Here is a 25,499-nt window from a genome sequence, read left to right as displayed (position 1 = left end):
TTTACCATCCAGTAGCTAATTACACTGCTGGTGCAGATATCCGTGAGAGATGGAGGGTTAAGCAAACCACTGGCATTCTGTATTAGAATTCTGCACCACTGTGTATGCACAGGAAAATGATCTGATTAATAAGTAGATATTTAATCCAGAAAAGTCTTACTATTACAGATTTTGGGGGTATGGTTTGTCAATTGCTAGACTGCCAAAACCTTTTTCAACATGAATCTTAGCTTTCTGTTCGTTTGTTTTTCAGACTGAGTTTCACTCTATCGCCCAGGCTAGAGGGCAGTGGCATGATCTCAGCTCAGCACAACGTCCGCCTCCCAGGTTCAAGTGATTCTTGTGCCTCAGCCTCCAGAGTAACTGGGATTACAGGAACCCGCCACCACACCTGGCTATTTTTTTTTTTTTTTTTTTTTTTGAGACGGAGTCTCACTGTGTCTCCAGGCTGGAGTGCAGTTGCGTGATCTCGGCTGGCTGCAACGTCCGCCTCCTGGGTTCAAACAATTCTCCTGCCTCAGCCTCCCAAGTAGTTGGGACTACAGGCACCTGCCACCACACCCAGCTAATTTTTGTGTTTTTAGTAGAAACGGGGTTTCACCACGTTGGCCAGGCTGGTCTCAAGCTTCTGACCTCAGGGAATCAGCCCGGCTCGGGCTCCCAAAGTGCTGGGATTACAGGCATGAGCCACTGCGGCTGGCCAATCTTAAGTTTTAAAAATATTTATTATTGTTTACCAGCATGAGTAAAACACAAGAGGAGGACTATGTCTCCTTCTGGAAGAAGGATCAGCTGCCTTCCATCCTCAGAGTACTTTCAGCCCTGTAGACAACTGCCAGAAGCTGAGTGCTCCCTGAGCAGCCTGTGGACAATCTGATTACATAGGAAATGCAGATGACAGAGTAGAGTTCAAATTAAGCTATAGCACCAGTGAATCACTCCAAGTTTCTTGAGAATTCTTTCATATAACTGTAGCTAAGAATGTTTATTCCATGGTTATTATCAGAAGTTGTTTTAAGAAAGGCTGAAGAATGTCTTTCAAACAAACCAAGCAGAAAATAATTCAATGAACATTCTCTAGCTTATGTTTCATACTGTTATACATAGATGTATTTTAATTTATAATGAGATAAAGCCAGAATAAATGTTCTTAAAGAACATGCCACATTGCAGATACTGATTATCAACCATGCCAGTGAATTGTTTATCATCTCAAACATGTTCTTGTCACTGGGAAGACTATCAGGCTTGAGTTCTATATGTAGTAACTGGAAATGACTCCATGTAAGGGGGAGAATGAGCTATTACTTATGACAATCTAGGAAACCTGGTTGTTTGTTTCCTTTTCAGAGTACCACTAACATTCTCTTATTTTATTTATTCATTTATTTGGAGATGGAGTCTTGCTGTGTTGCCCAGGCTGGAGTGCAGTGGCATAATCTTGGCTCACTGCAACTTCCGCCTCCCAGGTTCAAGAGAGTCTCCTGCCTCAGCCTCCCGAGTAGCTGGGATTACAGGCACACACCTGCTGGTCTTGAACTCCTGACCTCAATCTATCCACTTCAGCCTCCTAAAGTGCTGGGATTACAGGCATGAGCCACCCCGCCCAGCTGCATTTTTTGCCCAGGCTGGACTGCAGTAATGTGATCACAGCTCACTGCAGCTTTGATTTTCCAGACTCAAGAGATTCTCTTGTTTCAACCTGACTAGTAGCTGTGAACTACAGGCATGCGCTATCATGATAAGCCAATTTTAAAAAAAATTTTTACTAGAGATGGGGTCTCCCTGTGTTGCCCAGGCTGGCCTCAAACTCCTGGGCTCAAGCAATCCACCCATCTCAGCTTCCCAAAGTGCTGAGATTACAGGCACGAGCCATTGTGCGACCAGCCCATCACTAACGATTATTAAAGTGATATTCACACTAAACTACTTCTTCCTTCATAATTCTGTAAAAATATTACTACTAACCAAGATGACACACCTTTGAAGGATTTTTCTTTTTTAAAGAAAACTCACTTGTTTAGACAGTTACTTGCATTATAGATGAATAGATATTTTAACTGTAAATTGCTGATAGGCTCATGATAGCAGTTTTTCTTATATGTTGTTTCAAGAATATTCTCCTACTACAAAAACATCTGAATGTTCACAAAACAAGTACTAAAGAAGGCTCAATAGGATTGGGCACATGCTCCCAGAAAACCCAATGTGACTCACTGAAATTGTTTCATTCTAAGTTGCTCTCCTACTGACCACTTGGAATCACCAAACACACATTCAGAAAGTGCCAGAGACCCATCTGGCAGAACAAAGAGCATCAGCCGTATCTACATTAGGGAAACTTCCTTGTTGAATTCTAAAGAGCAAAACGCAAAGCAAAAAGTCACACCACAGCTTGGGTTTGCAAAGACCAATTAGTGAGAGGCTGTTTACATTTTTAAACTTCCAAATTGTTGGTTTAAGAAAAACAATTTATGTCCTGTACAATACTGAAAGATTCTCTAAATTGCACTTGCAGCAGTTGAAAGAAAATGATTTTTTTCAAAAGATTGTCCTGGAGTATTTAATTAACTTCCAGAAATGACCCTGGTACAAGAGAAAGCTTAGCCCCTTCCCCAAAGGCCCTGTAGGCAAAGCAGATGCAAACAATGAGTTACTCAGTTGAAACTGAGAAAAAAACTCCAAACCATAAAAGATTAAAAATAAATGTTTTCTAATTCTATCCTAGAAGCAAAAAAAATAAGAATGGAACTTGCTCATGGTTAAAATTATTTTAAAAGAAAGTGACACTTCTCCACCTCAACTGAAAACTACCAAATTAGACAAATGTAAACTTTCAAAGACAACCTTGAAAGCAAAGAGTTACCTTCTTGTCAGGTTTTGGTGCATTTTGAATAGAATTTAGAGCTTGCCTTTTATATTCAAGTTTCTCATTTAGTTCTCGCAGTTTGTTTACAGCAAAACCAGCTTGTTCATGGATCCTGCTGGTACCATCGTCTGCAGCTTCCTCACCAGCCTCATCTCTCGGGCCCTGGGGGGAAAGTCACATACCACCATATCTTATAATGATAGAAAATTCAGTAATTATTACCTGTTACAATACCCTTTTGCAAAATACTACATTCCAGTAAGGAAAGAATACTAAAGTACAAAACTTAAGACTGCTTTTGCTCAGCAAAGAGAAAAATCAAAGTCTTTGGAACCAGAGTAAATGGTGTGTAGAATTTCAGGAAAAAAAAAACATTGTATGGCCTAAAGAAAGGGGGGAAAATCCCAAGCCATTATTTCCCAAGTCCTATATCCAAGGAAATCTGCATAGAACAGGGGAAGGCAACTCAGTTACCTTTCCAACTCAACCTGAATATTCTGTACCTAATCTTCAACCAAGACACTGACATTTGGCTTTCCAGTCTCCCAAGAATATTATTAAAAACTCATGAAAGTCCCACTAAAAGAAAATTACCATATTCTCATGAGTAAAAGTATTTTCAGTATATACTTTGTTTAGTCCTTCTCTTGATATATTCTACAAATCAACAGGTATATTATTTTACAAGTAAAATAGCATTTGAAAGTGACAATATTCTTAAGAACCCTGCAACTCGGAAAAGTCTGGCTAGATTACCTAACAGCACATGAATTAGATTCATGAGCAGCAACAGCATGCAGGGCACTGCAAAGAACTGCTGACATCTAGCATCTGGTTTGTTTATCCTTAACTTTCTTCCAAGTTTTCTTCTTCTAACTTTTAGTAATTGTAACAAACAGTAAATCAAAATTTTTTCAAGGAAAAATAAAGTACCAATGGTCCTAGAAAAATAGTCCTATCATGATTTGTCTTTTGGTAATAGTAGTTAACAGAAAATTACACATGGGCCTTTCCAAACATGCACCTCTGCCTTTCATTGGGTGGGGAATGTTGTTTCTATCTCAATCAACTGGGCTTAGTAAGAGATGCTGCTGAAAAACTTAAAGAAATGCTAAAAAGCTAAGGGAATATCACAACAACCAAACAAATGGTTTGGGAACAAAATCATAGCATGATATCATTCCTGAGCCCTCTCCTAATAATATGCCTAGGACTAATGTTCTTACCCTGTTTAAACCTTTTTCAAAGATTTTTAACTGACAGGATTATGGCCATTTCACAGATAACTACCCAAAAACATCTACAGATGGCATTACTCCTGCAGTCAATCCAAGACCAGAAAACTCTCCATCCCCTCATCAGCAGGAAGTAGCCAGAAAGAACATGCTACCCCTTGTCCTTTTGATAACTATAGAGTCTGGATTGACAGAGCAGGAGCATCACTATCTTGGAAAAGCACTGCCATTTTAAATATCCCCTTGACCAAAACTGCTTAAATCAAAAGGGCATCAGCCTAACAGCTAAGGTCAGCATGACCATAAACCACAAATGACATTTCCGACCAGAAACATTCCAAACCTAAGATAAACCCCTCCCTGACCAGAGACAGGGAGAGATAACCTCCCCTCCAGCCAGAGAGATGTCAGGCCAAGATAACTTCCCCTCAGACCAGAGACATTCCAACCCTGCAATAAACTTCTCCTCCACACAGAAACATTCCAAGCCTGTGATAAGCTCTCTCACCCTAAAACCCTTAAATACTCTTAGTCTGTAGGAAAGAGAGCTCCTAACCGAAATTGGCCAGAAGCCCCTCTCAGATTCATTCTCCAAATAAACCTGTCTTTGACTGTTGAGCTGCTTTATGTGTTTCTTTCCTTTCTTTAACTTTTACATTAACAAGCTGTCTTTTGGAGCATTTTAATTTCTTCTGACTTCTTTAAACTCCAAAATATTTCCTATAACTCCTCCCACATTCCTTACTATTCCTCATTTTTTCCCCATCCCTTCTCTCTTCCAGGGCTAGACTATAGTTCTGCTCATTTTCTTAGCTGGTCTAAGCCATAAATGTCCCACCCCACAGACTTTCTGCCTTCACTTTTCCGGAGCCAAACCAGGGGTGTCTAAAACAGACACAGGGCAGGAGGTCTCTGACTCAGTGTCAGCAGGAGGGAACATGTAGGTCAGAGGATAAAAGGGGAAAAAAGATATACGTAAGACCAGAGGTAACAAGGTTATTTTCTATTTATGGTCTTGTATATTAAAAGTTGTTAGTTTTATTCTATTTAAGGTCCTGTATATTAAAAGATGAAGATGTGCATCACATTTGGCTCATACAACATGCACCCACCTAAACATATTTAAAAGCTTATCCACTAAAAAGGAGCAGAAAGTTAAATGTGACTCACCATCTCATCCTTGTTGGAAATCAACTGCGAGGCATGTTTCTCTTCCTCTTTTATCAACAATTTCTCATACAGATCACTGACAATAAATGAAGGGTAATACCTATCCTTTAGGGTCTCATAAACATCTCCCTGGATTTTGTAGAACACTTCAATACCTTTATTTCCTACAAGACACTGCTGAATTTCTTTGTAAAGTGATTTTTCCACAGATATTTCTTTGCTCTCCACAAAGAAATTCTGATAAATTTCACCAACTAATTGTGGAATTTCATTCTGAAAAGACAGGAAGATAAAAAAAGAAAAGTAAGAGATATCATCTCTAAGAGAAATTATTTTCCTCTGAATTCTTTGTATTTGAAAGTCAGAAGAAAGACATTTAAGATGCACCCTGGTATTTAGAATTTTGTGTCCATATTCAGGGTCAAGGGGCAAATGTCGGATCCTGAAAAAACCAACTGGTTCCTTAAATGAACATGTTGAACAGTTAACAGCTGCAGCTTCTTTTAAACACTGGAGGTGGTAGGGGGAGAATAAGAACAGTTCTCTTCCTGCAATAGATTCCTTTTCATAAATCTCAATTCCACAAGAAAAAAATTTATCAGCTAATATCATTTCTTATCCCAGAAAGAGGTAAATATAATAATCGTGTAACTTAAAAAAACAAGAAAAACACTCTTCAGAATGACCATTTCAGAATGATTATTTCCTAGTCGTGCTTTATTAGACAGCTTTGTCTTCAGCAATGGGCCTGGGTCATCACCAGCCTATTTCAGAAATGCAAAACATCTCTTCTAATTAATATAATCTTTACAGTTCCTCTAAAGGCATTTCTTTAACTCTAGGAATGTTATGCAAAGTTTTCAACAGTAGTGAAGAGCAAAGACATACAACTTAATGACATAACTAATTTTATATTCCACAATGTTTACATCTAAATCAATGTTGCTAGATCAAAATAAGCCTATTTTGAGTAAGCTATATGCTCTTACAATTCCATTGAAATTTTTCAAATTGTCTTCCATAGTTTAGGAAAACTCTTTAGATTGCTCTTTACAATATTTCTTTGAGAGCAACCAGAAGTCATTTGGAGTCAAAACTGGTGATTAAAATGAATAACAGAGTTGGTAAATACAATATTGGGTAAAATGAGGTAATTTGGGGCTTGTAAATTAACAATAAAAGGCATTCCTAAGAAGATTTAAAGATACTGCAGGACTGGATTTAGTTCCTTAACAAGTATAATTAGTGACTAACAATACATTGTAAATTGGCAGTCTGTTCTAGCAACATTATTATGCGAATGAGTAATTCAATGTACAAAATCCTCTTGGTGCCTTCCCCTGCCCCCCAGATGGAGTCTTGTTCTGTCACCCAGGCTGGAGTGCTGTGGCGTGATCTCAGCTCACTGCAACCTCTGCCTTCCCAGGTTCAAGCAATTCTCTCGCTTCAAGTAGCTGGGATTACAGGCCTGCATCACAATACCTGGCTAATTTTTGTATTTTTAGTAGAGACGGGGTTTCTACTAAAATACATGTTGGCCAGGCTGGTCTTGAACTCCTGACCTTGTGATCCGCCCACCTCGGCCTCCCCAAGTACTGGGATTACAGGCGTAAGCTACTGAGTCTGGCTTCTTGGTGCTTATTTTAATAAACCTCTCACAATAATATATACTAGTCACATATGTCATATGTTATAGATATTACTGTGTATGTTTACAGACATATATACACATATACAATTGTCCCTCAGGATCTATGAAAGATTGGTTCTAAGATCTCCTGAAGATACCAAAATCCGAGGACATTCAAATCCCTGATATAAAATGGTGCAATGTTTCTGCATATAAACTACATACATTCTCTCATATACTTTAAATTCTCTCCAGATTAATTATAGCTAATATAATGTAAATGCTCCGTAAATGGTTATTTTGTATTCTTTGAAAATAATGACAAGGAAAAAGGTCTGTACATGTTCAGTACATATGCAGTTTTTTCCCCGAAATATTTTCAGCCGATGGTTGGTTGAATCTACAGATATAGAACCCACAGATAAGGAAGGCTGACTGTATACATAAAGAATATGTACATATAATTCTTAAATATACATTGCCAAATGCAAAGTGCAATGCTGTTATTGGGTTCTTCATCGTAAGATGTGCACCCAAAAATATTTTTATTTTCCTTTAGTCACATTTAAACTGAAATAAAAGCTGGGTGCGGTGGCTCACACATGTAATCCCAGAACTTTGGGAGCCCAAGGCAGATGGATCCCCTGAGGTCAGGAGTTTGAAGCCCGCCTGGCCAACATGGTAAAACCCCGTCTCTACTAAAAATACAAAAATTTTCTGGGTGTAGTGGCACGTGCCTATAATCCCAGCTACTCGGGAGGCTGAGGCAGGTGAATCGCTTGAAGTGGGAGGTGGAGGTTGCAATAAACCAAGATCGCCCCACTGCACTCCAGCCTGGGTAAAAGAGTGAGCCTCCGTTTCAGAAAAATAGACAAAACAAAAAACAAATAAAAGACAAAGTATAAAACATGCATGTTATGATACTATAAATGGCAAGATTATGAGACTGAAGTGCCGGTGACGAGACCAAATTCATTATAATAGCAATGTGGATATGTATACACCTTTTTATAACATGTAAAAAAATAAAAAAATCCCAAACTAAATTCAATCTTTTGGTATATTTATAAACCCTTTTTTCCTTGACTACACATTCAAAAGTGTCTTCTGTAAAAATATAATTTTATTTGCTATTATGGGCTAGAACATAATGTCATTATATTTGGTTTAAAACATTCTTTTATCTTACACTTCTTCACATGCCAAGTTTACATCAGCTGGTGATGAATATTCCTTTCAGCCTATGTATATACTACCTTGTTAGCGTTCTTTAAATGTTCCACAGATTCCCAGAAACTAATCAGAGCTCTCTTGTCCATCCTTTCCATGTACATTCCAAAGTGCTCTCGGTAGAAAGTATTGGCCAAGATATCTTCAAACTGAAGAATCTATTAAGATAATTTAAGAAAACGTTTTTAAAAATCCGATTTTAATTGTCCATTTGCTTTAACTTCCAATGAACTAATTTCTACATTTAGGGTAAAAATGTATTTTTTAAAGGAATAAAGTAAAATGTTATTGTAGTAATTTTTTTTTTAAGTTCTGGGATATATGTACATGATGTGCAGGTTTGTTACATAGGTATGTGTGCCATAGTGGTTTGCTGCACCTAGTGACCCTTCCCTTCTAAGTACCCTCCCCTTGCCCTTACCCTTCAATAGGCTCTGGTGTGTGATGTTCCCCTCCCTGTGTCCATGTGTTCTCATTGTTCAACTCCCACTTACGAGAACATGCAGTGTTTGGTTCTGTTCTTGTGTTTGTTTGTGGAGGAAGATGGCTTCTGGCTTCATCCGTGTCCCTGCAAAGGACATCTCATTCCTTTTTATGACTGGGTAGTATTCCATGGTGTATGCATACCACATTTTCTTTATCTAATCTATCACTGGTGGGCATTTGGGTTGCTTCCATGACTTTGCTACTGTAAATAGTGCTGCAATAAACATACGTGTAACATGCATGTTTACAGTAGAATGATTTATATTCCTTTGGGTATATACCCAGTAATGGAATTGCTGGGTCAAATGGTATTTCTGGTTCTAGATTCTTGAGGAATCATCATACCGTCTTCCACAATGGTTGAAGTAATTTACATTCCTACCAACAGTGTAAAAGCGTTCCTATTTCTTCACAGCTTCAGCAGCATCTATTGTTTCTTTACTTTTTAATAACTGCCATTCTGACTGGCATGAAATGGTACCTCATTGTGATTTTGATGTACATTTCTCTAAAGATCAGTGACGTTGAGTTGAAAAAATGCATTTTTTACTGTCGGAGTCGATGTAATATAGTACTCCTGGTAAACTGAAATATCTCTTACAACATTTTGAATGGAATAAAGTTTACTGAATATTCAAAATGCACATATTAAAAAAATACCCATTTCCTATTAACCATTCACTCATTCAACAAAGATTTATTTGGCATTGCAAAAGTATCTGAGACCTGTTTCGAATACTTTTCAATCAGTTTACAAGCTTATTTTGCCAAGATTAAGGACATGCCTGGAAGAAATAAACACAGAGTCACAGAAACAGATTGTGGTCTGAGCCTTTCTCCAAAGAGGACTTTGAGTGCTTCAACAGTTAAAGTGAAAAAGTGGGCTGGAGGAGAAAGAAGGAGGGTATGGTAATCCACATGTTGCAGGCAAAAGGGGCAGGCAGGGTAACAATCAGTTATGTATTCCTCTGGCACACAGCAAATCAGCACTTTACATAAGAATAAGGCGAACACCGAGGAGCTACCCGTGGAGATATTTAACCTTTTATCTGTTAGCTCTCTGCTTAGGAAAGGCAGCTTCCTGCACGAATCGACTTTCAGCTTAATTTTTTCATCTGGCATCATGAATTAGGGTGTCGGGTTTTTATCTTCCTTTCACAACATCTACTTGGTATCAGGTACAGTTCTAGGAAATGAAACATAAAAATCCCTGCCCTATCGGATGTATACTCTATACTAAAAGCAGTAAGTGCCAATAATGGGGAAATTGAAGAGAAATGCATAAAAGACCAGGACAATCACATCTAATAGTTTCGCATTTTTGTTTTCCATCTTATTTTTATCTGGCTGAGGAATCTACATATAATATTATATACTGCTTTTTTGTTTGTGATATCATATTCATTACAAAAATCTTCCGTAAGCATCCTTTTCATAGGCCCATAAAACTCCTCTGTATGGATGTACCAAAATCAGCTGTAATAAAAGAAAGATGACCTTCATAATTATTCATGACTCAATTAAATAGGAAAAACGCCTCAAATTAATTTAATTGGAATTTAAGACCGATATTCTTAGTTCTAAATTAGTAATAAAATTACATGCAATTAGAACTCAAATGCAATTAAATAAAAACTTAACATTTTGAAATTCTTTTTTTTTTTTTTTTTTTGAGATTCTTAATATTATGACAGTGGGCAAATTTTCAGCAATGTTACCAGTAAGATATTTCTAAAATCAAGTGCATACCATCGATGTATTACACTCAAACTCAACTCTTCTGACACCAACAATGGGCCAGCCCATTGCTTAATCTGTTTTGTGGGCAAAAACAGACAGACGTTTTTTTTTTTCTGAGAATGATGCAGTATATCCATTTATTTACTTTTCATAATGCTTCCAGCAGAGGATCCATTCAAATTTTCCAGTACCGTTTGTTTTTTTTTAATTTTACGTCACGTTCTGGGATACATGTGTAGAACACACAGGTTTGTTACATAGGTATACACATGCCATGGTAGTTTGCTGCATCTATCTACCCATCATTTAGGTTTTAAGTCCCACATGCATTAGGTATTTGTCCTAACACTCTCCGTCCCTGAGCCCCTTCTCACAGACAGGGCATGGGTGTGTGATGTTCCCCTGTGTCCATGTGTTCTCATTGTTCATCTCCCACTTATGAGTGAAAACATGCAGCATCTGCTTTTCTGTTCCTGTGTTCATTTGCTGAGAATAATGGTTTCCAGTTTCATCCATGTCCCTGCAAAGGACATGAACTCATTCCTTTTTATGGCTGCAGAGTATTCCATTGTATATATGTGCCACATTTTCTTTTTCCAGTCTATCATTGATGGGTATTTGGGTTGGTTCCAAGTCTTTGCTATTGTAAATAGTGCTGCAATAAACATACATGTACATGTCTTTATAATAGAATGGTTTATAATCCTTTGGGTATATCCCCAGTATGGGATTGCTGGGTCAAATGGTAAATCTGGTTCTACATCCTTGAGAAATCACCACACTGTCTTCCACAATGGTTGACCTAATTTACACTCCCACCAACAGTGTAACAGCATTCCTATTTCCCCACAGCCTCATGAGCATCTGTTGTTTCCTGAGTTTTTAATAATCACCATTATAACTGGTATGAGATAGCCCCTCATTGTGGTTTTGATTTGCCTTTTTCTAATGCCCAGTGATAACAAGATATTCTTCATATGTTTGCTAGCTGCATAAATGTATTCTTTTGAGAAGTGTCTGTTCATATCCTTCATCCACTTTTGATGATTTTTTTTTTCTTGTAAATTTGTTTAAGTTCCTTGTAGATTCTGGATATTAGACCTTTGTCAGATGGGTAGATGGCAAAAATTTTCTCCCATTCTGTAGGTTGCCAGAGCAGGGATTTTCTAACAGCTCCTGGTAACTAATTTAAGGGCATGGATATCCCTTACTACAGACCATTAATAATTTGTTTCCCTAAGTATTTCCGACCAATAATATTTAGTTTACTAGCTGTGGAAAACTATAACATTTGTCTTTATGTAAACTCTACCAAGAAGCATTCTGAACCACAAAATTCTAACTGTACATGCTCCAAAGAGATTTAAAGGATCCCGTATCGATTTGGCTAGGGAAGATGAGCCAATAAGTCCAGCATCAACAGACAGGGCCAGGAAACCCTTTCACACTCAAGTTCAGTCCTGGGCAGCATTAGACAGTGTTCATTTTGGATAGACCCTGGATCAAATACGTAAATTGGTTGATCCTGCAAATTGTCCTTACAGAAAAGACCTGCCGTTTGTTGCCAATGATTTCCAAACTCCATGTGCCCTTATTTCCATTTCCTTTTCAACCTTTGTTTTAACTCTTCCTTCCGTCTTTCCACTTTGGGGCCACTGGTGTGGGGGTGCTACCTTGCAAAAAAATAAGGCAACACAGACTTTTGGTTTTCAAAATAAAGCAAGGTAGGAAGGAAACACTGTGCAGTGAAAGTTGCTCAGGCTTTGGAGCTAGACATATGTAAGTTTGAATTCTGACTCTGCTACTTTCCAGTTCTCTGGGCTTTATGCTACTCCATCACTCTGAGCCTCAGTTTTTTCACCCATAAAATGTGAATACCATCACCTAATTTACAGGTTGTTCGGAGACTTAATAGTAACTGTTCTGAATCATGAAAGACAACAACAAAAACTAATCAGGAGGAGCCTGAACCAGGAGAGAGAAGGCACTGATAAGTGCCAAAAATCGGAATAGTTAAGAGGTCACTTTCTAGTTATATAAATATGGATAAAAGGATTAGCAGTGATTCTCAACTGGGGTCCAAAGAGAAATTACAAGGGACACAAAAAACTTTCGTGGGTGATGGAGATGTTTATTTTCTTGATTGTGGTAATGGTTTCACTGAATATATGCATAAGTCAAAACTTATCAAACTGTAAACTTTAAATATGAGCACAGTATACTGCATGTCATCATATCTTAATTAAACTGTTTAAAAAATAAATATTCAATCGAGCCTTAATAATAGCATTGCAAATAAATGAAGTAGACAGTGTTTATACGAAGGACCCACTGTCAGGAGAACATATACTGACGTTATCTTTGTGAGTTACAGATTGCTGGATCTGATTTACTAGCATATGTGTTAAGGACTTTTCTGTCAAATGTCATAAGGGGACACCATTCTGTAGTTTTCTTGCCTCTAGTTTGGTATCAGAGTTATGCTAGTCTCCTCCTGGGATGAGTTGAAGTGTTCCCTTCTCCATTTTTTTTTAAGAGGATGGTTAAGATTGGTATTATCTCTTCCTTATATATTTTATAGAATTCACCAGTGAGGCTGGGCACAGTGGCTCAAACCTGTAATCCCAGCACTTTGGAAGGGCAAGGAGGGTGGATCACCTGAGGTCAGGAGTTTGAGACCAGCCTGGCCAACATGGTGAAGCCCCATCTCTACTAAAAATATAAAAATTACCTGGGCTTGGTGGCACACGCCTGTAATCCCAGCTACTCTGGAGGCTGAGGCAGGAGAATTGCTTGAATCTGGGAGATGGAGGTTGCAGTGAACTGAGATAGCACCACTGCACTCCAGCCTGGGCAACAGGGCAAGACTATCTCCCAAAAAAAAAAAAAAAAAAAATCACCAGTGAATGATCTGAGTCTGGAGTTTTGTGGGAAAGTTTTAAATTATTATCATTTCTTCAATAAATTGTGGGTTATTAGAGTTTCTATTTCTTTTTGAATCCGTTTTGGTAATTTGTGTCTTCCAGGGAATTTGTCTATTTCATTTAAATTGTCAAATTTATTGGCTTAAAATTGTCCACATTATTCCCTTAGCATCCTTTGAATGTATGTAGCATCTGTAGTGACATCTTATTTCATTCCTAATAATGGTAATTTGTATCTTCTCTCTTTTCTTCCTTCTAGTTATTTTAGTTTTTATAGCTTCCTTTAAAATTTTTTATTTTATTTAATTTTTTTGTAGAGAGGGGAGTCTTATATTGCTCAGGCTGGTCTCTAACTCCTGGCCTCAAGCGATTCCCGTCTTCACCTGTCAAAGTACTGGGATTACAGCCATGAGCTTCCTCACTGGGCCAATTGATAGCTTCTTAAAAGATTAGATCACTGATTTCTTCTTCTCTTCTACTATAAGCATTAAAAAGTACAGCTGACCTTAAGCAACATGAATTTGAGCTGCACAGGTCCACTTGTACAGGATTTTCTTCCACATCTGCTGCTCCTGAAACAGCAAGACTAACCCCTCTTCTTCCTCCTCCTCTGCCTAGACAATGTGAAGATAATGCAGATGACAGCCCTTATGATGATCCACTTCCACTTAATGAGGAGTAAAAATATTTTCTCTTCCTTATGATTTTCCTAATAACATTTTCATTTTTCTTTATATCTCACTTTTGTAACAGTACAGTATACAATACATATAACATGCAAGACCTGTGTTAATTGACTGTTACTGGTAAGGTTTCCAGTCAATAGTAGGATATGAGTAGTTAAGCTTTTGGAGACTCTGAGTTAGTTATATGTGAATTTTTGCTCAGGGGAGGGTCAGCACTCCTAACTCCTACACTGCTCAAGGGCCAACTATGCATAACCCCTCTAAGTGCTGGTTTAACTGCACAATATATCCCACAATATTTATATAACAATATATCCCACAAATAATTGATATACTGCATCTTCACTCAATCCAAAATAGTTCCAAATTTCTCTTATGATTTCTTCTTCAGTGGAAGCCTTACTTAGACATGCTATTAATATTTCCAAGTATTCTGGAATTTTCCAGAGCCTCCTATTACTGATACAACTGAGGGGGAGTGTTAACATTTCCAACTATACTTGTGGATTTTTTTCTCATTTCTGTCAGGTTTTGCTTCATGTACGCTAAAGGTCTCTTTATTCACTGAGAGCATTTGATTATTATATCTTCCTAACGAACTGACTTCTTTATCATAATGAAATGTTCTTCATCTCTAGTTACACTTCCTGTTCTGAAGTCTATTGTCTGACATTCACAGTACTACTCTACATCTCTTATGTGTAGTATTTGCAGGACATGTCTTTTTCCCTCTTACTTTCAACCTATCTGTGCCTTTATGTTTCTTGTAAACAACATATAAATGTCTTGCCTTTAAAAATTTCACTCTGGGCAGGGTGCGGTGGCTCACGCCTGTAATCCCAGCACTTTGGGAGGCCGAGGCGGGTGGATCACGAGGTCAAGAGATCGAGACCATCCTGGTCAACACGGTGAAACCCCGTCTCTACTAAAAAACTACAAAAAAAAAAAAAAAATTTAGCTGGGCATGGTGGCGCGTGCCTGTAATCCCAGCTACTCAGGAGGCTGAGGCAGGAGAATTGCCTGAACCCAGGAGGCAGAGGTTGTGGTGAGCTGAGATTACGCCATTGCACTCCAGCCTGGGTAACAAGAGCGAAACTCCGTCTCAAAAAAAAAAAAAAAAATTCACTCTGAAACTTTTTTTTAATTGGAGGATTAAACTAATTTGGAAGTCTCAATTACCATTAACTCTGAAATAAAGTTAATGGTAATTCTTCTGGATCAGATACGATTATGTCATAGTAAAAATATTCTTCCCACTCATGAGGACATCAGAATGGCCCCAAACTAAACAAAGTCTTACCTTTCAAATAGCAAATGACCATAACTATGGAATTCTGTCTTACCTTAGCCCTCCTTCCTGAAGACTAGAGGAAATAGTTTTATTCCAAGGATAAATTATTGCAACAGAAATGAGTTTCTCTTTTCCTGAATGTCTGAAAGAACGAATCCAAATGGATCTGGCACTCTGGATTAAGTCTACTTCTAGCAGACACTTCCAGACAGACAACCTGTACTGCAATCACATTGAGATTTTCCTATACCACAACATCTAAAAGCATATCATCTTTTGACTAGGTAGCAAGCCATTATGTACTTCTAGGTATTTATCTCACATCTCTACTAGATCACTTACCTTTTTATTTTATAATTATGCGGGACTCTTTGAGAGCAGGGATTCTATCTTATTTATTCTTTAATCCTGCTACCTAGCACTATAACTGAGACATTCGTGGGCCCTCAATAAATGTCCGTTGAATGAATGAATGAATGAATGAGACATAAGACAAAGACAACATCTATGATAAATGTGGCTAGAAATTAATCTAAGAGGCCAAAACCAAAAAGCTAAGGATGAGGTGGAAGGGGGCAATATTCAACTTGTCAAATGTACCATCTCTCTGATTCGCCAAAATGTTACATTTCCATGTGCAACACAAAGCCAATATCTCAAAATTTTTATTTTATTTTATTTTGCTAATAGCAACACAAACAGACCTCCTGTGGTTAGACAATCTCTTTATAAAAACAAGAGGTCCTTGGAGCTGCGTCACTTGTGTAAGATGTTGCAGAACCCTGGCCTATGCTGGGGCAGGCCCTTCCTGCAGAGACTCTAACAGAGGCTGGCCAGAAACGAGAAAGTCAAGGCTTATCATTGGAATAGGAGGGCAGGAGACATCACAGATGAGCAGCTGAAGTCAAACTGAGAGCTAAATAGGAAAGAATCAAAGACTGAAAATCAGAACAAGTGAGGTTAGAGGCTGTAGCTTGAGTTAACTTATACCAATGTTGGCCTCTTTGTAGCTAAAGGACACATAACAGGAGAGGAGTCTGGCATCTGCCTTGAGGTCCTATTTCTTCCCATTGCACAGCTAAGCTCCTGAGTGGGTAATGTGGCTGTTTCCTTCTATCTTAGTATGCTAAAGTCTTCGGAGACAAGTCTGCTTCATCAGAGTTAGGACAGGTACCGAGGTAAGGCTAAAACACTATCCTGAGCTCCGTGATTTAAGGGCTCGGTATCCACAGACAGTCTGAAGTTTTATACCATAAAAACAGTCAAAGAGATGTTATGGTTCAATGAGAAAGCACTCAAATTTGCAAACCAAACAGACCTGGGTTTTTATCTCGTTCTACCTTTTCCCATCTATGTGGTTTTAGGCAAGTTATTTAACCTCCTTTTTGCAGGTGCAAAAGGAGCTAGAAGATCCAAAATAACTCCATTAAATCCACCATTTTATCACCTGAAGAATGAAGATATCAAGTGGAAATTTCACAATATTGTGGCAAGAGTTAAGTAAAATAATTTAGAAGATGCCTCCTACTTCACAGGTGGTTATCTTATTGACAATGGGAAACTTGATTGGACTCTTATAAATATGCTCTTCTGGGTCCTTCTAGGGAGGACAAAGGGAAGATGGAAAAATATTCACACATGCACACACCCAAAGCCTATCTATCATACCTATTACCACCCACAGAAGTCAAGGACACCAAGGAATATAGCTCTTTGACCCATAAAGCAAATACATGAGTGTGTAGTTATGGCATACACGTCTAAGTTCAATACCACAAAGTTGAAAGTCTTTACATGTGGTTCTATCAGCATTTATAATAAACTTGGTAGGGTCAAAACAAGAAACTGTGAGGTTCTACCTTCTGGGTTTGAGGCCCTTCTCCCTCATCCAGGGCCCCATCCTCTTGCTGGTCATAGGCAGGGCCTCCCAGGATTCGGATTCTCTTCTCACACTGCTTCTTTGCCACAGTCAGTTGGTTGATGTACCTCTTCATGTTTCTGGCCCTCAGAAGATCAGCTTTCATTGCCGCCGTTTCTTTACCTTGAATAGGAGTGAGGAACAGTACCCGGTCAGAGGACAAGGCATGAAAGGACACACCAACTCGCTGTCTGCCATGGGCATTCTGAACCAAGTGGATACTAAACAAAGTAACAGAACAGAATCCATGATAAATACATATGCATACTCACAAACGCCAATCATTTCTAAATTTAATTTCTAAATATACCACTGACAAATTTTACCCAAGGGTAAAACATTTAAAAAACAAAAACAAAAAAAGAAAACCTCTGTACAAATGCATCCACAAATCTGCGTATTTTTTAACATCTTTATATGAATGTGTACATACACATACTTATTCATAAGCATGTACTGAGTGCTAGTTATATGTCAAGACACTGGCTAGTCTTTTGAGACTGAAGACCAATTGTTGGCCCTCACAGACCTTTTACAGTCTAGCAAGTAAGAAATCCAAAAAGAGGATAAGCACCTATAACATGGGCTATAAAGAAAATGTGCAGACGCCACTCAACTGTTTAACAGGAGATTCAAACTCAGGCTTCCTTGAGGAAATTATATTCAAACAAATATGAATAATGAGTATGGCAGACAGAAAGAATAGCTAGTGTGAAAGTGAGAAACAGACAGGAAAGAGAACAGAGCTTTCGGGGAACTGAAAGAAGGCTCTTGGAGTAGGTGCAAAAAGAGCTGGAAGATCCAAAATAACTCTGATGCTGGCAGGAGCCATAAGGTGCACAGCCTTTCACACCAGAGAAAGGACTTTGATCTCTAGCCAAAGAGTACTGAGACACTTTTAATGGGTTTTAAGCAGGAGTGTGCCATAAATGGGTTTGTATCTTTAATGATTACATAGAAAGCAGGATAAAACATAGGTTGGAAGAAGGACAAATGCTAGAAGGAGGACCAGCTGGAAGACCACTGCAGTAAAACTGAGGAGGGAGATAATGATAATGATAATCCAGTGATAACCCTGTAGGGTTATGGCAGGCCAGTAGAGACGACCAGAGGATTTCAGAACCCAGAGACTGGCTGGGCAGGGTAGAGGTCAGGTTGCCGAGGAACTGAAAGGTATGAAATATGGCTCCCAGGTTTCCAACGTAAGCAGCCAAGGGGATGGTGGGGCCAATTACTACAGAATTGGCCTAGGAGGGGATTAAAAAACTATGGAGAAACAATGGAGAAAAAGCAGGTTTGTGGAAGATGCTAACTCAACTCTGGACAATGTGGCAGATGATATTTTCCAAAACTGGCTGCAACGTCTTCCATCTCACATGCTCTTTTCACAATGTACCTCTGACAACCTCCCTCTGGAAAGGAGAATATGTGTTTCCTTTTCTTGAATCTGGTTGGCCTTATGATTATGACAAAGTGATGCTATGACTTCCAAGGCTAGATCGTAAGAGACCAAGGACTTGGAGCTCTGGGTCACCATGTAAGTGGCCCACCTGCCCGGAGGCTTCCATGCTTTGAGGAAGCCTAAACCATCAGTCCTTGTAGAGATCTATATGGAGAGGAACCAAGGCTCCCCGGACCACAGCTATGGCTGAGATCTCCAGCCCATATTCAGCAGCACCAACGAGGCACCGTGTGAGTACACCATCCTGAAAGTAAACTGTCCTGCCCCAGTCAAGCCACTCCACCCGATGTCACATGACACAGAGAAGAGTCATTACTCCCAAACCCTGCCCAGACTGCAGCTTCATGAGCAAAACAAATGACTGTTGTTAAAGACACTATGTTTTAGGATAGTTTGTTAGATAGTCAAAGACAAACAAAACAGGTAAAACGAGTCTACAGCCTTCTGAGCTAAGTGGAGAAAGTCCACAGTTCAGAAACGTTCAGCTCTGGGATAGTAAATGACATCATGGGAGTGTGCGAGACAACTCAGGAGGAAACAAATAATCCCAGACACAATTGAGATAAATCTTACCCTGAAGAGTAAAGGGGAAGAGAAGCTGACAAGGGAGATTGTAAACATATCCTCATAAAAACAGGTGTTTATACACTGCTGTATCCCCAGCACCTACAACAATGGCTGGCAGCACACGAGACACTCATTAAATGAGTTGAATTATCACTGAACTTTCAAATGCTACATTTTGCTAATATGTATCAGGTACTGTGTTCTTTCTATAATTTGGGGCTGAGAAGGATGAGCGTCCTCAAATCCTACTCTTCAAGGAATCCTATCTGGCTTCTAACCATCCCGCCACCAAATCTGCTGTTGTCAAAATCACTAGTGACTCCCAGGTCAAATCCAGGGGAGAGTTTTCAGGAGAGTCTGCAATCAAAGTTAGGTTAGAATCCTGGCTCCGTTACTCACAAGTTATGCCACCTCAAGCAAATTTTTCTTTAATTTAAAACCAGTAACAGTGGTTTGTTTCATTAAGTTGATATATCATTTATAACAAAAGCAAAAAACTCATACAAAATTAATTTTTTAAAATGACTAAATATGGCCGGGTGTGGTGGCTCATGCCTGTAATTCCAGCACTTTGGGAGGCCGAGGTGGGCAAATCACCAGGTCAGGAGTTTTAGACCAGCCTAGCCAATATTGTGAAACCCTGTCTCTACTAAAAACACAAAAAATAGCCAGGAATGGTGACAGGCACCTGTAGTCCCAACTACTCGGGAGGCTGAGGTAGGAGAATCGCTTGAACCTAGGAGGTGGAGGTTGCAGTGAGCTAAGATCACGCCACTGTACTCTAGCCTAGGCAACAGAGACAGACTCTGTCTCAAAAAAATAAATAAATAAATAAATAAATAAATAAATAAATAAATAAAATAAAAAAAGACTAAACATTGAACATTACACCTTGTAAAGAATGGCTGGCTGTGTATACACACCTGAAGGCAAGGGTTGAGGTAAGGGAAGGCCTGTCTTTGTTTTGTTTTAAATGGGAGAGAATTGAGCTGGTTCTAATGCTGATGAGAAGAAGTCAGTTAAAAGTAAAGAGACGTGTGGCCAGGCCTGGTTACAGGTGTGAGACCACACCTGTAATACCAGCACTTTGGGAGGCTGAGGCAGCAGGGTCACTTCAGGGCAAGTGCTTGGGACCAGCCTGGGCAACATAACAAGACCCCATCTCTACAAAAAGTTTTTAAAAAACTTAGCCAGGTGTGGCAGTGTGTGCCTGTAGTCCCAGATACTAGGAGGCTGGGGAGGGAGGTTCACTTGAGCCTGGGAATTTGAGGCTGCACTGAATGATGATCCTATACTCCAGCTTGAGCAGCAGAGCAAAATAAATAAACAAAAGTTGAGAAAGGTGACAGACAGGCATGGAATCCAGGAGACAGGTGGAGACACTGGAGATCGGCTTTGGAAAAAGGTCACCTCCTCCACTGTAGTAACATGGAAGGCAGAGAAGGTAGACACTGGATATGAGGAAGTTTGCAGACATGGCTGGAAGCCAGAGCAGTTCGTTCACATGGATTCAGTTTTGTCCAAGTAGAGAGCAAGGTCGTCTGTACGGAGTGAGGAGGTAAAAGACTGAGTGATCAGAGGCCTGAGGAAAGGGGGCAAGGGCGGAATCTCTCATGCAAAGCAGAGGTGTTCAGCAGGACTGTCAGGAATGCTCAGGGCCCAGAGGACTGCTAGAGAAACCGAGTGTTCCTCTCTAGGCATGGGAACTACCAATCTGGGCACACTCTCTGGAGTCAGCACATACCCGGCTTAGATTTGGAACTACCAATGATAAAAGAGCATTTGTCTTGTTTCTCTTGGTTCTCCTGAGTGCAGGCTGAGTAATGTTTTAGACATCCCAGCTGGAGACCTCGATCTGGTTCCCTAGGATGGTCAACCCCTCTCTCAAGTCCCATTTAGTCAAATGTGCAAATGCATAACATAGTACTCAGGGAGGCTGCACCTATTAACTGAAAAAACTAAGACACAGTACCATAAAACATTTTTATTAGGAGCAGCTTTTCAAGTACTTCACACAAAGGCCACAGGCAGGCCTGAGGTCAATACGTGACCTTGTTCAAGACGATCTGTCAGGTATTATCGGCCATCTTTCCATCCCATTTTCATTTACTTCAGTAATGATTTCTGAACTTGGGTTATGCTTGGCCAACAGACAGGCCCTGCCCAAAGAACTCACTAATTTAGCATTTATCTCAACAGGAAAAAATAGTATTTCAGAAACTCCTTTGTGGGAGGATAAAGGTAAATGCAGTTTGTCCCAAAATTAGTCTGTTACAAACTAAGATGGTTTGTGGGTATACCTAAGGAAAATGCATGCTTGGAAGACCTAATTTTCCAAGAAAAATTTTACTTTTTAAATAAATACCCTTAAACTTTATATTTTGTGTATAACATTTAAGTTACTCTAAAAATTCAGTGACAAAAGTTGCCTCTTATTTATAAAACATACCTAGACCCTCAATTTTAATTTGGGGTTAAAACATGTTAATAGAGAGAGAGGTACAGGAGGAAACTGACATCCATTTATCAACCACTATATTCTTTTTACCCAAAGAGAGATTAAAAAGCCTTTCTAAAAGGACAAAACCTAGAAGAAAATTTTAAAGAGATGTAAGAAGAGAATAAACCTTCCCTAAAACCCAGCTGCAAAGCAGGAAAGAATATTCTGGTGTTCTGCTTGAATGTGGCTTGCTCACGAGACTGCGTTCTGTTTGCTGATGGGTAATACAATGCCATTGTCTGATCACAAAGCTTGTTGCTAACAAATGCGACAGCAGCTTGTTACTTAGACAGTTCTGTTTATTTTTGCCTCAGAAAACGAATACCACATTCAGAACTAAATGACTATAACGTAAAGCTCATGCATCCCCTGCTTCTGGCATGCAAAAATCCTTGTAAATCCAGTGATGCAGATGAATACATTTCTTTGTGGCCTTAAAACCCATTCATCCAAGAAATATTCACGTCAAGAAAAGTATAGGCGAGCGGGTGTGTGACAACACCCCGTGACCCAGCTCATGCCAGAGCTACGTGGCTGCTTCTCCACAGAGTCTTAAGTAGTAACACTGTGCATTGTTAGAAACTGGGTTAATCACACAACATTTAATCTAGCTTTAAAAAGAAGTGGCCAGTGAAACACGGAATGGTGGTGGGTCTTTAGTGCCAAGATGATCACACAAATGATGTTATGTTGGTGCAAAAGTAATCGCATTTTTTGCCATTAAAAGTAATGGTGAAACTTGCAATTACTTCTGCATTAACCTATGATATTCCAAAGCAATTAGTTCAAATATTTACTGTTTGCACTCCTAGATAGTCTAGGTTCTACTGAGATTAGAGCAAAAGGAAATGGGTTAATTCAGGTTCATTTGATGAAAAAGACATTTAGATTAGACATTAGTTAAACCCTTTCGGCTTCAAAGACATTACAACAGACTTATGAATAACATCACAGAAATGCTTTTTGCTATAAATCCCCTGCCCATGATATAATTCTTCCAAACAAGTGAAGTGGCTTGCAGTAAAACAAAAACACCAGTATCTAATGACAACTGTTAGATGCTATTTCTAATGAGGCAGCAGAAAGCAAAGTAACTTAAAGTCCAAACCCATGACTCCAGATATAGTACAAATGGATTAAAATGGCACTACTGTGGTTTTCAGGTATTAAAAAAAAAAACAAAAAAACACCCACAGTAGAATACTTTCCTTTCCTCGTAACACGCTATCGTGTTCCAGGGCATATCATCATGGCAGCATCCTCAGCGGCCTCACTGAGGGATTTAATGGGTAACACAGGGCAAGGTTTCTCAACCTCAGCACTACTGACATTTTGGGCAGGGTAGTGCTTAGCTGTGGGGGGTTATCCTCTGTATTGTAGGATGTTTAGCAGCATCCGTGACCTCTACCACTAGATGCCAGTAGCATCCCTTCCCCCAGAGATGACAACCAAAAATGTCTCCAGACTACTGTCACATGTCCCCTGGGGAACAAAACTGCCACCTCCTACCCTCCACGGGGCCCCATTTAGTAGTGCTGATACAGAGGTAGAATCTGCGGCTCTAACAAGGAGGTTAGGGCAAACAGAGGACAAGTCCACACTTTCCTCCCCTTCCCTCACTCCTCAACATGGATTCTCCTCTCTCCTCTGCCCAGGATGCTCAGGTCTTCTTGTGGGATGTAGGCAATTGAGGTATGGAATAGAGACTTCTTCCCTAGAAAATGCTGGTCCTCCACTGCTCAACTGTCCGCACTGACAGACTAATCAGCCTTTGAATCTTTCAGACAAAGTTTTGGCTGGATGTGGTGGCTCATGCCTGTAATACCAGCACTGTACAGGGCTGAAGCGGGAGGATGGCTTGAGGCCAGGTGTTCGAGACCAGCCTGGGCAACACAGCAAGGCTGTCTCTATTAAAAAAAAAAAAAATTTAAATTAGCCAGGCGTGGTGGCTTGCACCTGTAGTTCTAGCTACTCAGGAGGCTGAGGCAGAAGAATCACTTGAGCCCAGGAGGTTGTGAGCTCCTCACATCAGTGAGCTCTGATCACATCTCTATATTCCTTTCTGGGCAACAGACTGAGACCATGTCTCTAAAATATAAATAAGTAAATGGAAGTTTTACTAACAGAAGTTTTACTAAAATATAAATAAGTAAACAGAAGTTTTTACCCTCTTGATAGAAGGGTTCAAGAAATAGGTATCTGTTTACTTAGGAACTAGTCAAGATTTGAGGTGAGAAATGGTACTTGACCTCAACACAAAGCTGGCAGCAATTCTCAGTAGTTACCAATCATCACAAACTTCTTCAAAATTATCTAGAAATCACCTCAACAGTTGCTAAGGAACTAAAAAAAAATATTTATCTTACTTTTCAACCGGAGGCTGGTATGTCCTTTTTTAAAAGAACAAAGGATTCTCTTATCACACTAAACACCTGAGATTTCACAGCCTAACGTGTCACTCCGCTTCAGTGGAGAGTATATTTGAGGAATAGCAGAAATCGTACAGGAGTTGGTGGCAGAACCACTCACTTTATGATGGAGGAGACTACAGAGACGCACAGACTTTGTGCAGCCTGGCCAGGCTGTGCCCACCGCGTGCCCTGCCTTGCCTTCCTTTAATGTCTCAGTGCTAGAACTAGCACTCCCATTGGTTTAAGGCCCTCCAACAAGCTTGCAATATATTTTTAAAGGAATAATACAGCAATTAAATCCACATATAAAATTACAAGCAGAATCCCGTTCCCAAATTGGCATGAGTTGAGCAGATTTGAGATATACACCCAGAACTCAGATCTGACCCACACGATGTTTGTTGTGAGCATGGCTCTCGAGAGTCCAGGACAAAACTCAGAAGACTTGGGCTCAAGTTCTGGATTTGTGTGTTACTACCTAGTTCTATTCAAACCAGGTAAGTTGTTTAACATCCCTGGATGTGAGCTTTATTTGCATAAAATGCAGGTGTTGGAGTCCATGAGGACTGACGTTCCCCTGGGGGTGAGAGGGCAAGCAGAGTTGGTTATAAACTCATGAGACTATAGGACAAGTGCAACAGAAGTGCCCGAGCCTGTAGTCCTTCAGGCAGAGAATGGATGGGGCCAGGTGGTGACAGCAGGGAAGAGACAGTGGACACTGGAGGGAGTGCTTGAGGTTCAGGGACTGGGCAGGGCAGAACCCTCGCAAGAGCCCTTGGGGCAATGGTAGGGAAACAGCCTGAGACCTGGTCTTAGTCCACTCAGGCAGCTCTAACATAACACCACAGACTGCACCGCTTACGAACAACGGACATCTACTCCTCATAGCTCTGGCGGCTGGAAGTCCAGGAACAAGGTGCTGGCAGAGTCGGTGTCTCCTTACTGCATCCTCACATGGCGGAAGGTGCAAAGCAGTCTCCGAGGCCGCTTTTATAAGAGCACTGAGAGGAAAAACCAACTCCAACCGCATTTTTCCTTTGCTCTCACACCACAACGATCAATACCGAAGACTTCTGCGACCAAACGTGTGGAGGTTCCCCCTGACACAACAAACTAGTGCTGGGTGTCCTCTAATTCAATTCTGGTGCTCTCCACTTAGAGATAGTGTCAGATCCCACGGGGTGGGGGGTGGGGGGCTCAGTCCCCAAGATTGCCCGCTACAAGATACTAGTTGCAAGTCTAGGCCTTCAGAACTTCTGTCCAACCTGCTTCAAGGTGGGGTTCCCACAACCCCCTCTTTGAGTTTGAGTACATTCTCTACTGCCATGAGGGGTCCTAACAAGAGCTCTTGTTTATCCAGGATCCAGGGAGGTGGGGCTT

The 25,499-nt window shown here is 39.9% G+C and overlaps 1 protein-coding gene across 6 annotated transcripts in view; it reads right to left on the bottom strand.

The window, feature by feature from the left end:
* SNX25 (sorting nexin 25) overlaps nt 1–25,499 on the bottom strand; it is a 151,603-nt gene that overhangs the window by 28,711 nt on the left and 97,393 nt on the right. For 5 of the 6 annotated variants that reach the window (XM_037730825.1, XM_017506908.2, XM_017506909.2 and 2 more), the window contains exons 7-10: nt 17,121–17,302; nt 8,161–8,292; nt 5,275–5,547; nt 2,867–3,031 (exon numbers count right to left, since the gene is read on the bottom strand). In XM_037730825.1, the coding sequence (XP_037586753.1) occupies nt 2,867–3,031; nt 5,275–5,547; nt 8,161–8,292; nt 17,121–17,302 (752 nt within the window). The remainder of the gene's footprint in view (nt 1–2,866; nt 3,032–5,274; nt 5,548–8,160; nt 8,293–17,120; nt 17,303–25,499) is intronic. The other variant, XR_005196640.1, reaches the window with a different exon arrangement.

The sequence above is a fragment of the Cebus imitator genome, unplaced genomic scaffold (assembly GCF_001604975.1).
Source record: "Cebus imitator isolate Cc_AM_T3 unplaced genomic scaffold, Cebus_imitator-1.0 Scaffold365, whole genome shotgun sequence".
In the NCBI taxonomy this organism is placed as follows: Eukaryota; Metazoa; Chordata; class Mammalia; order Primates; family Cebidae; genus Cebus; species Cebus imitator.
Note: the sequence above shows the minus strand (reverse complement) of the source record. Positions and strands in the feature narration are given on the sequence as shown.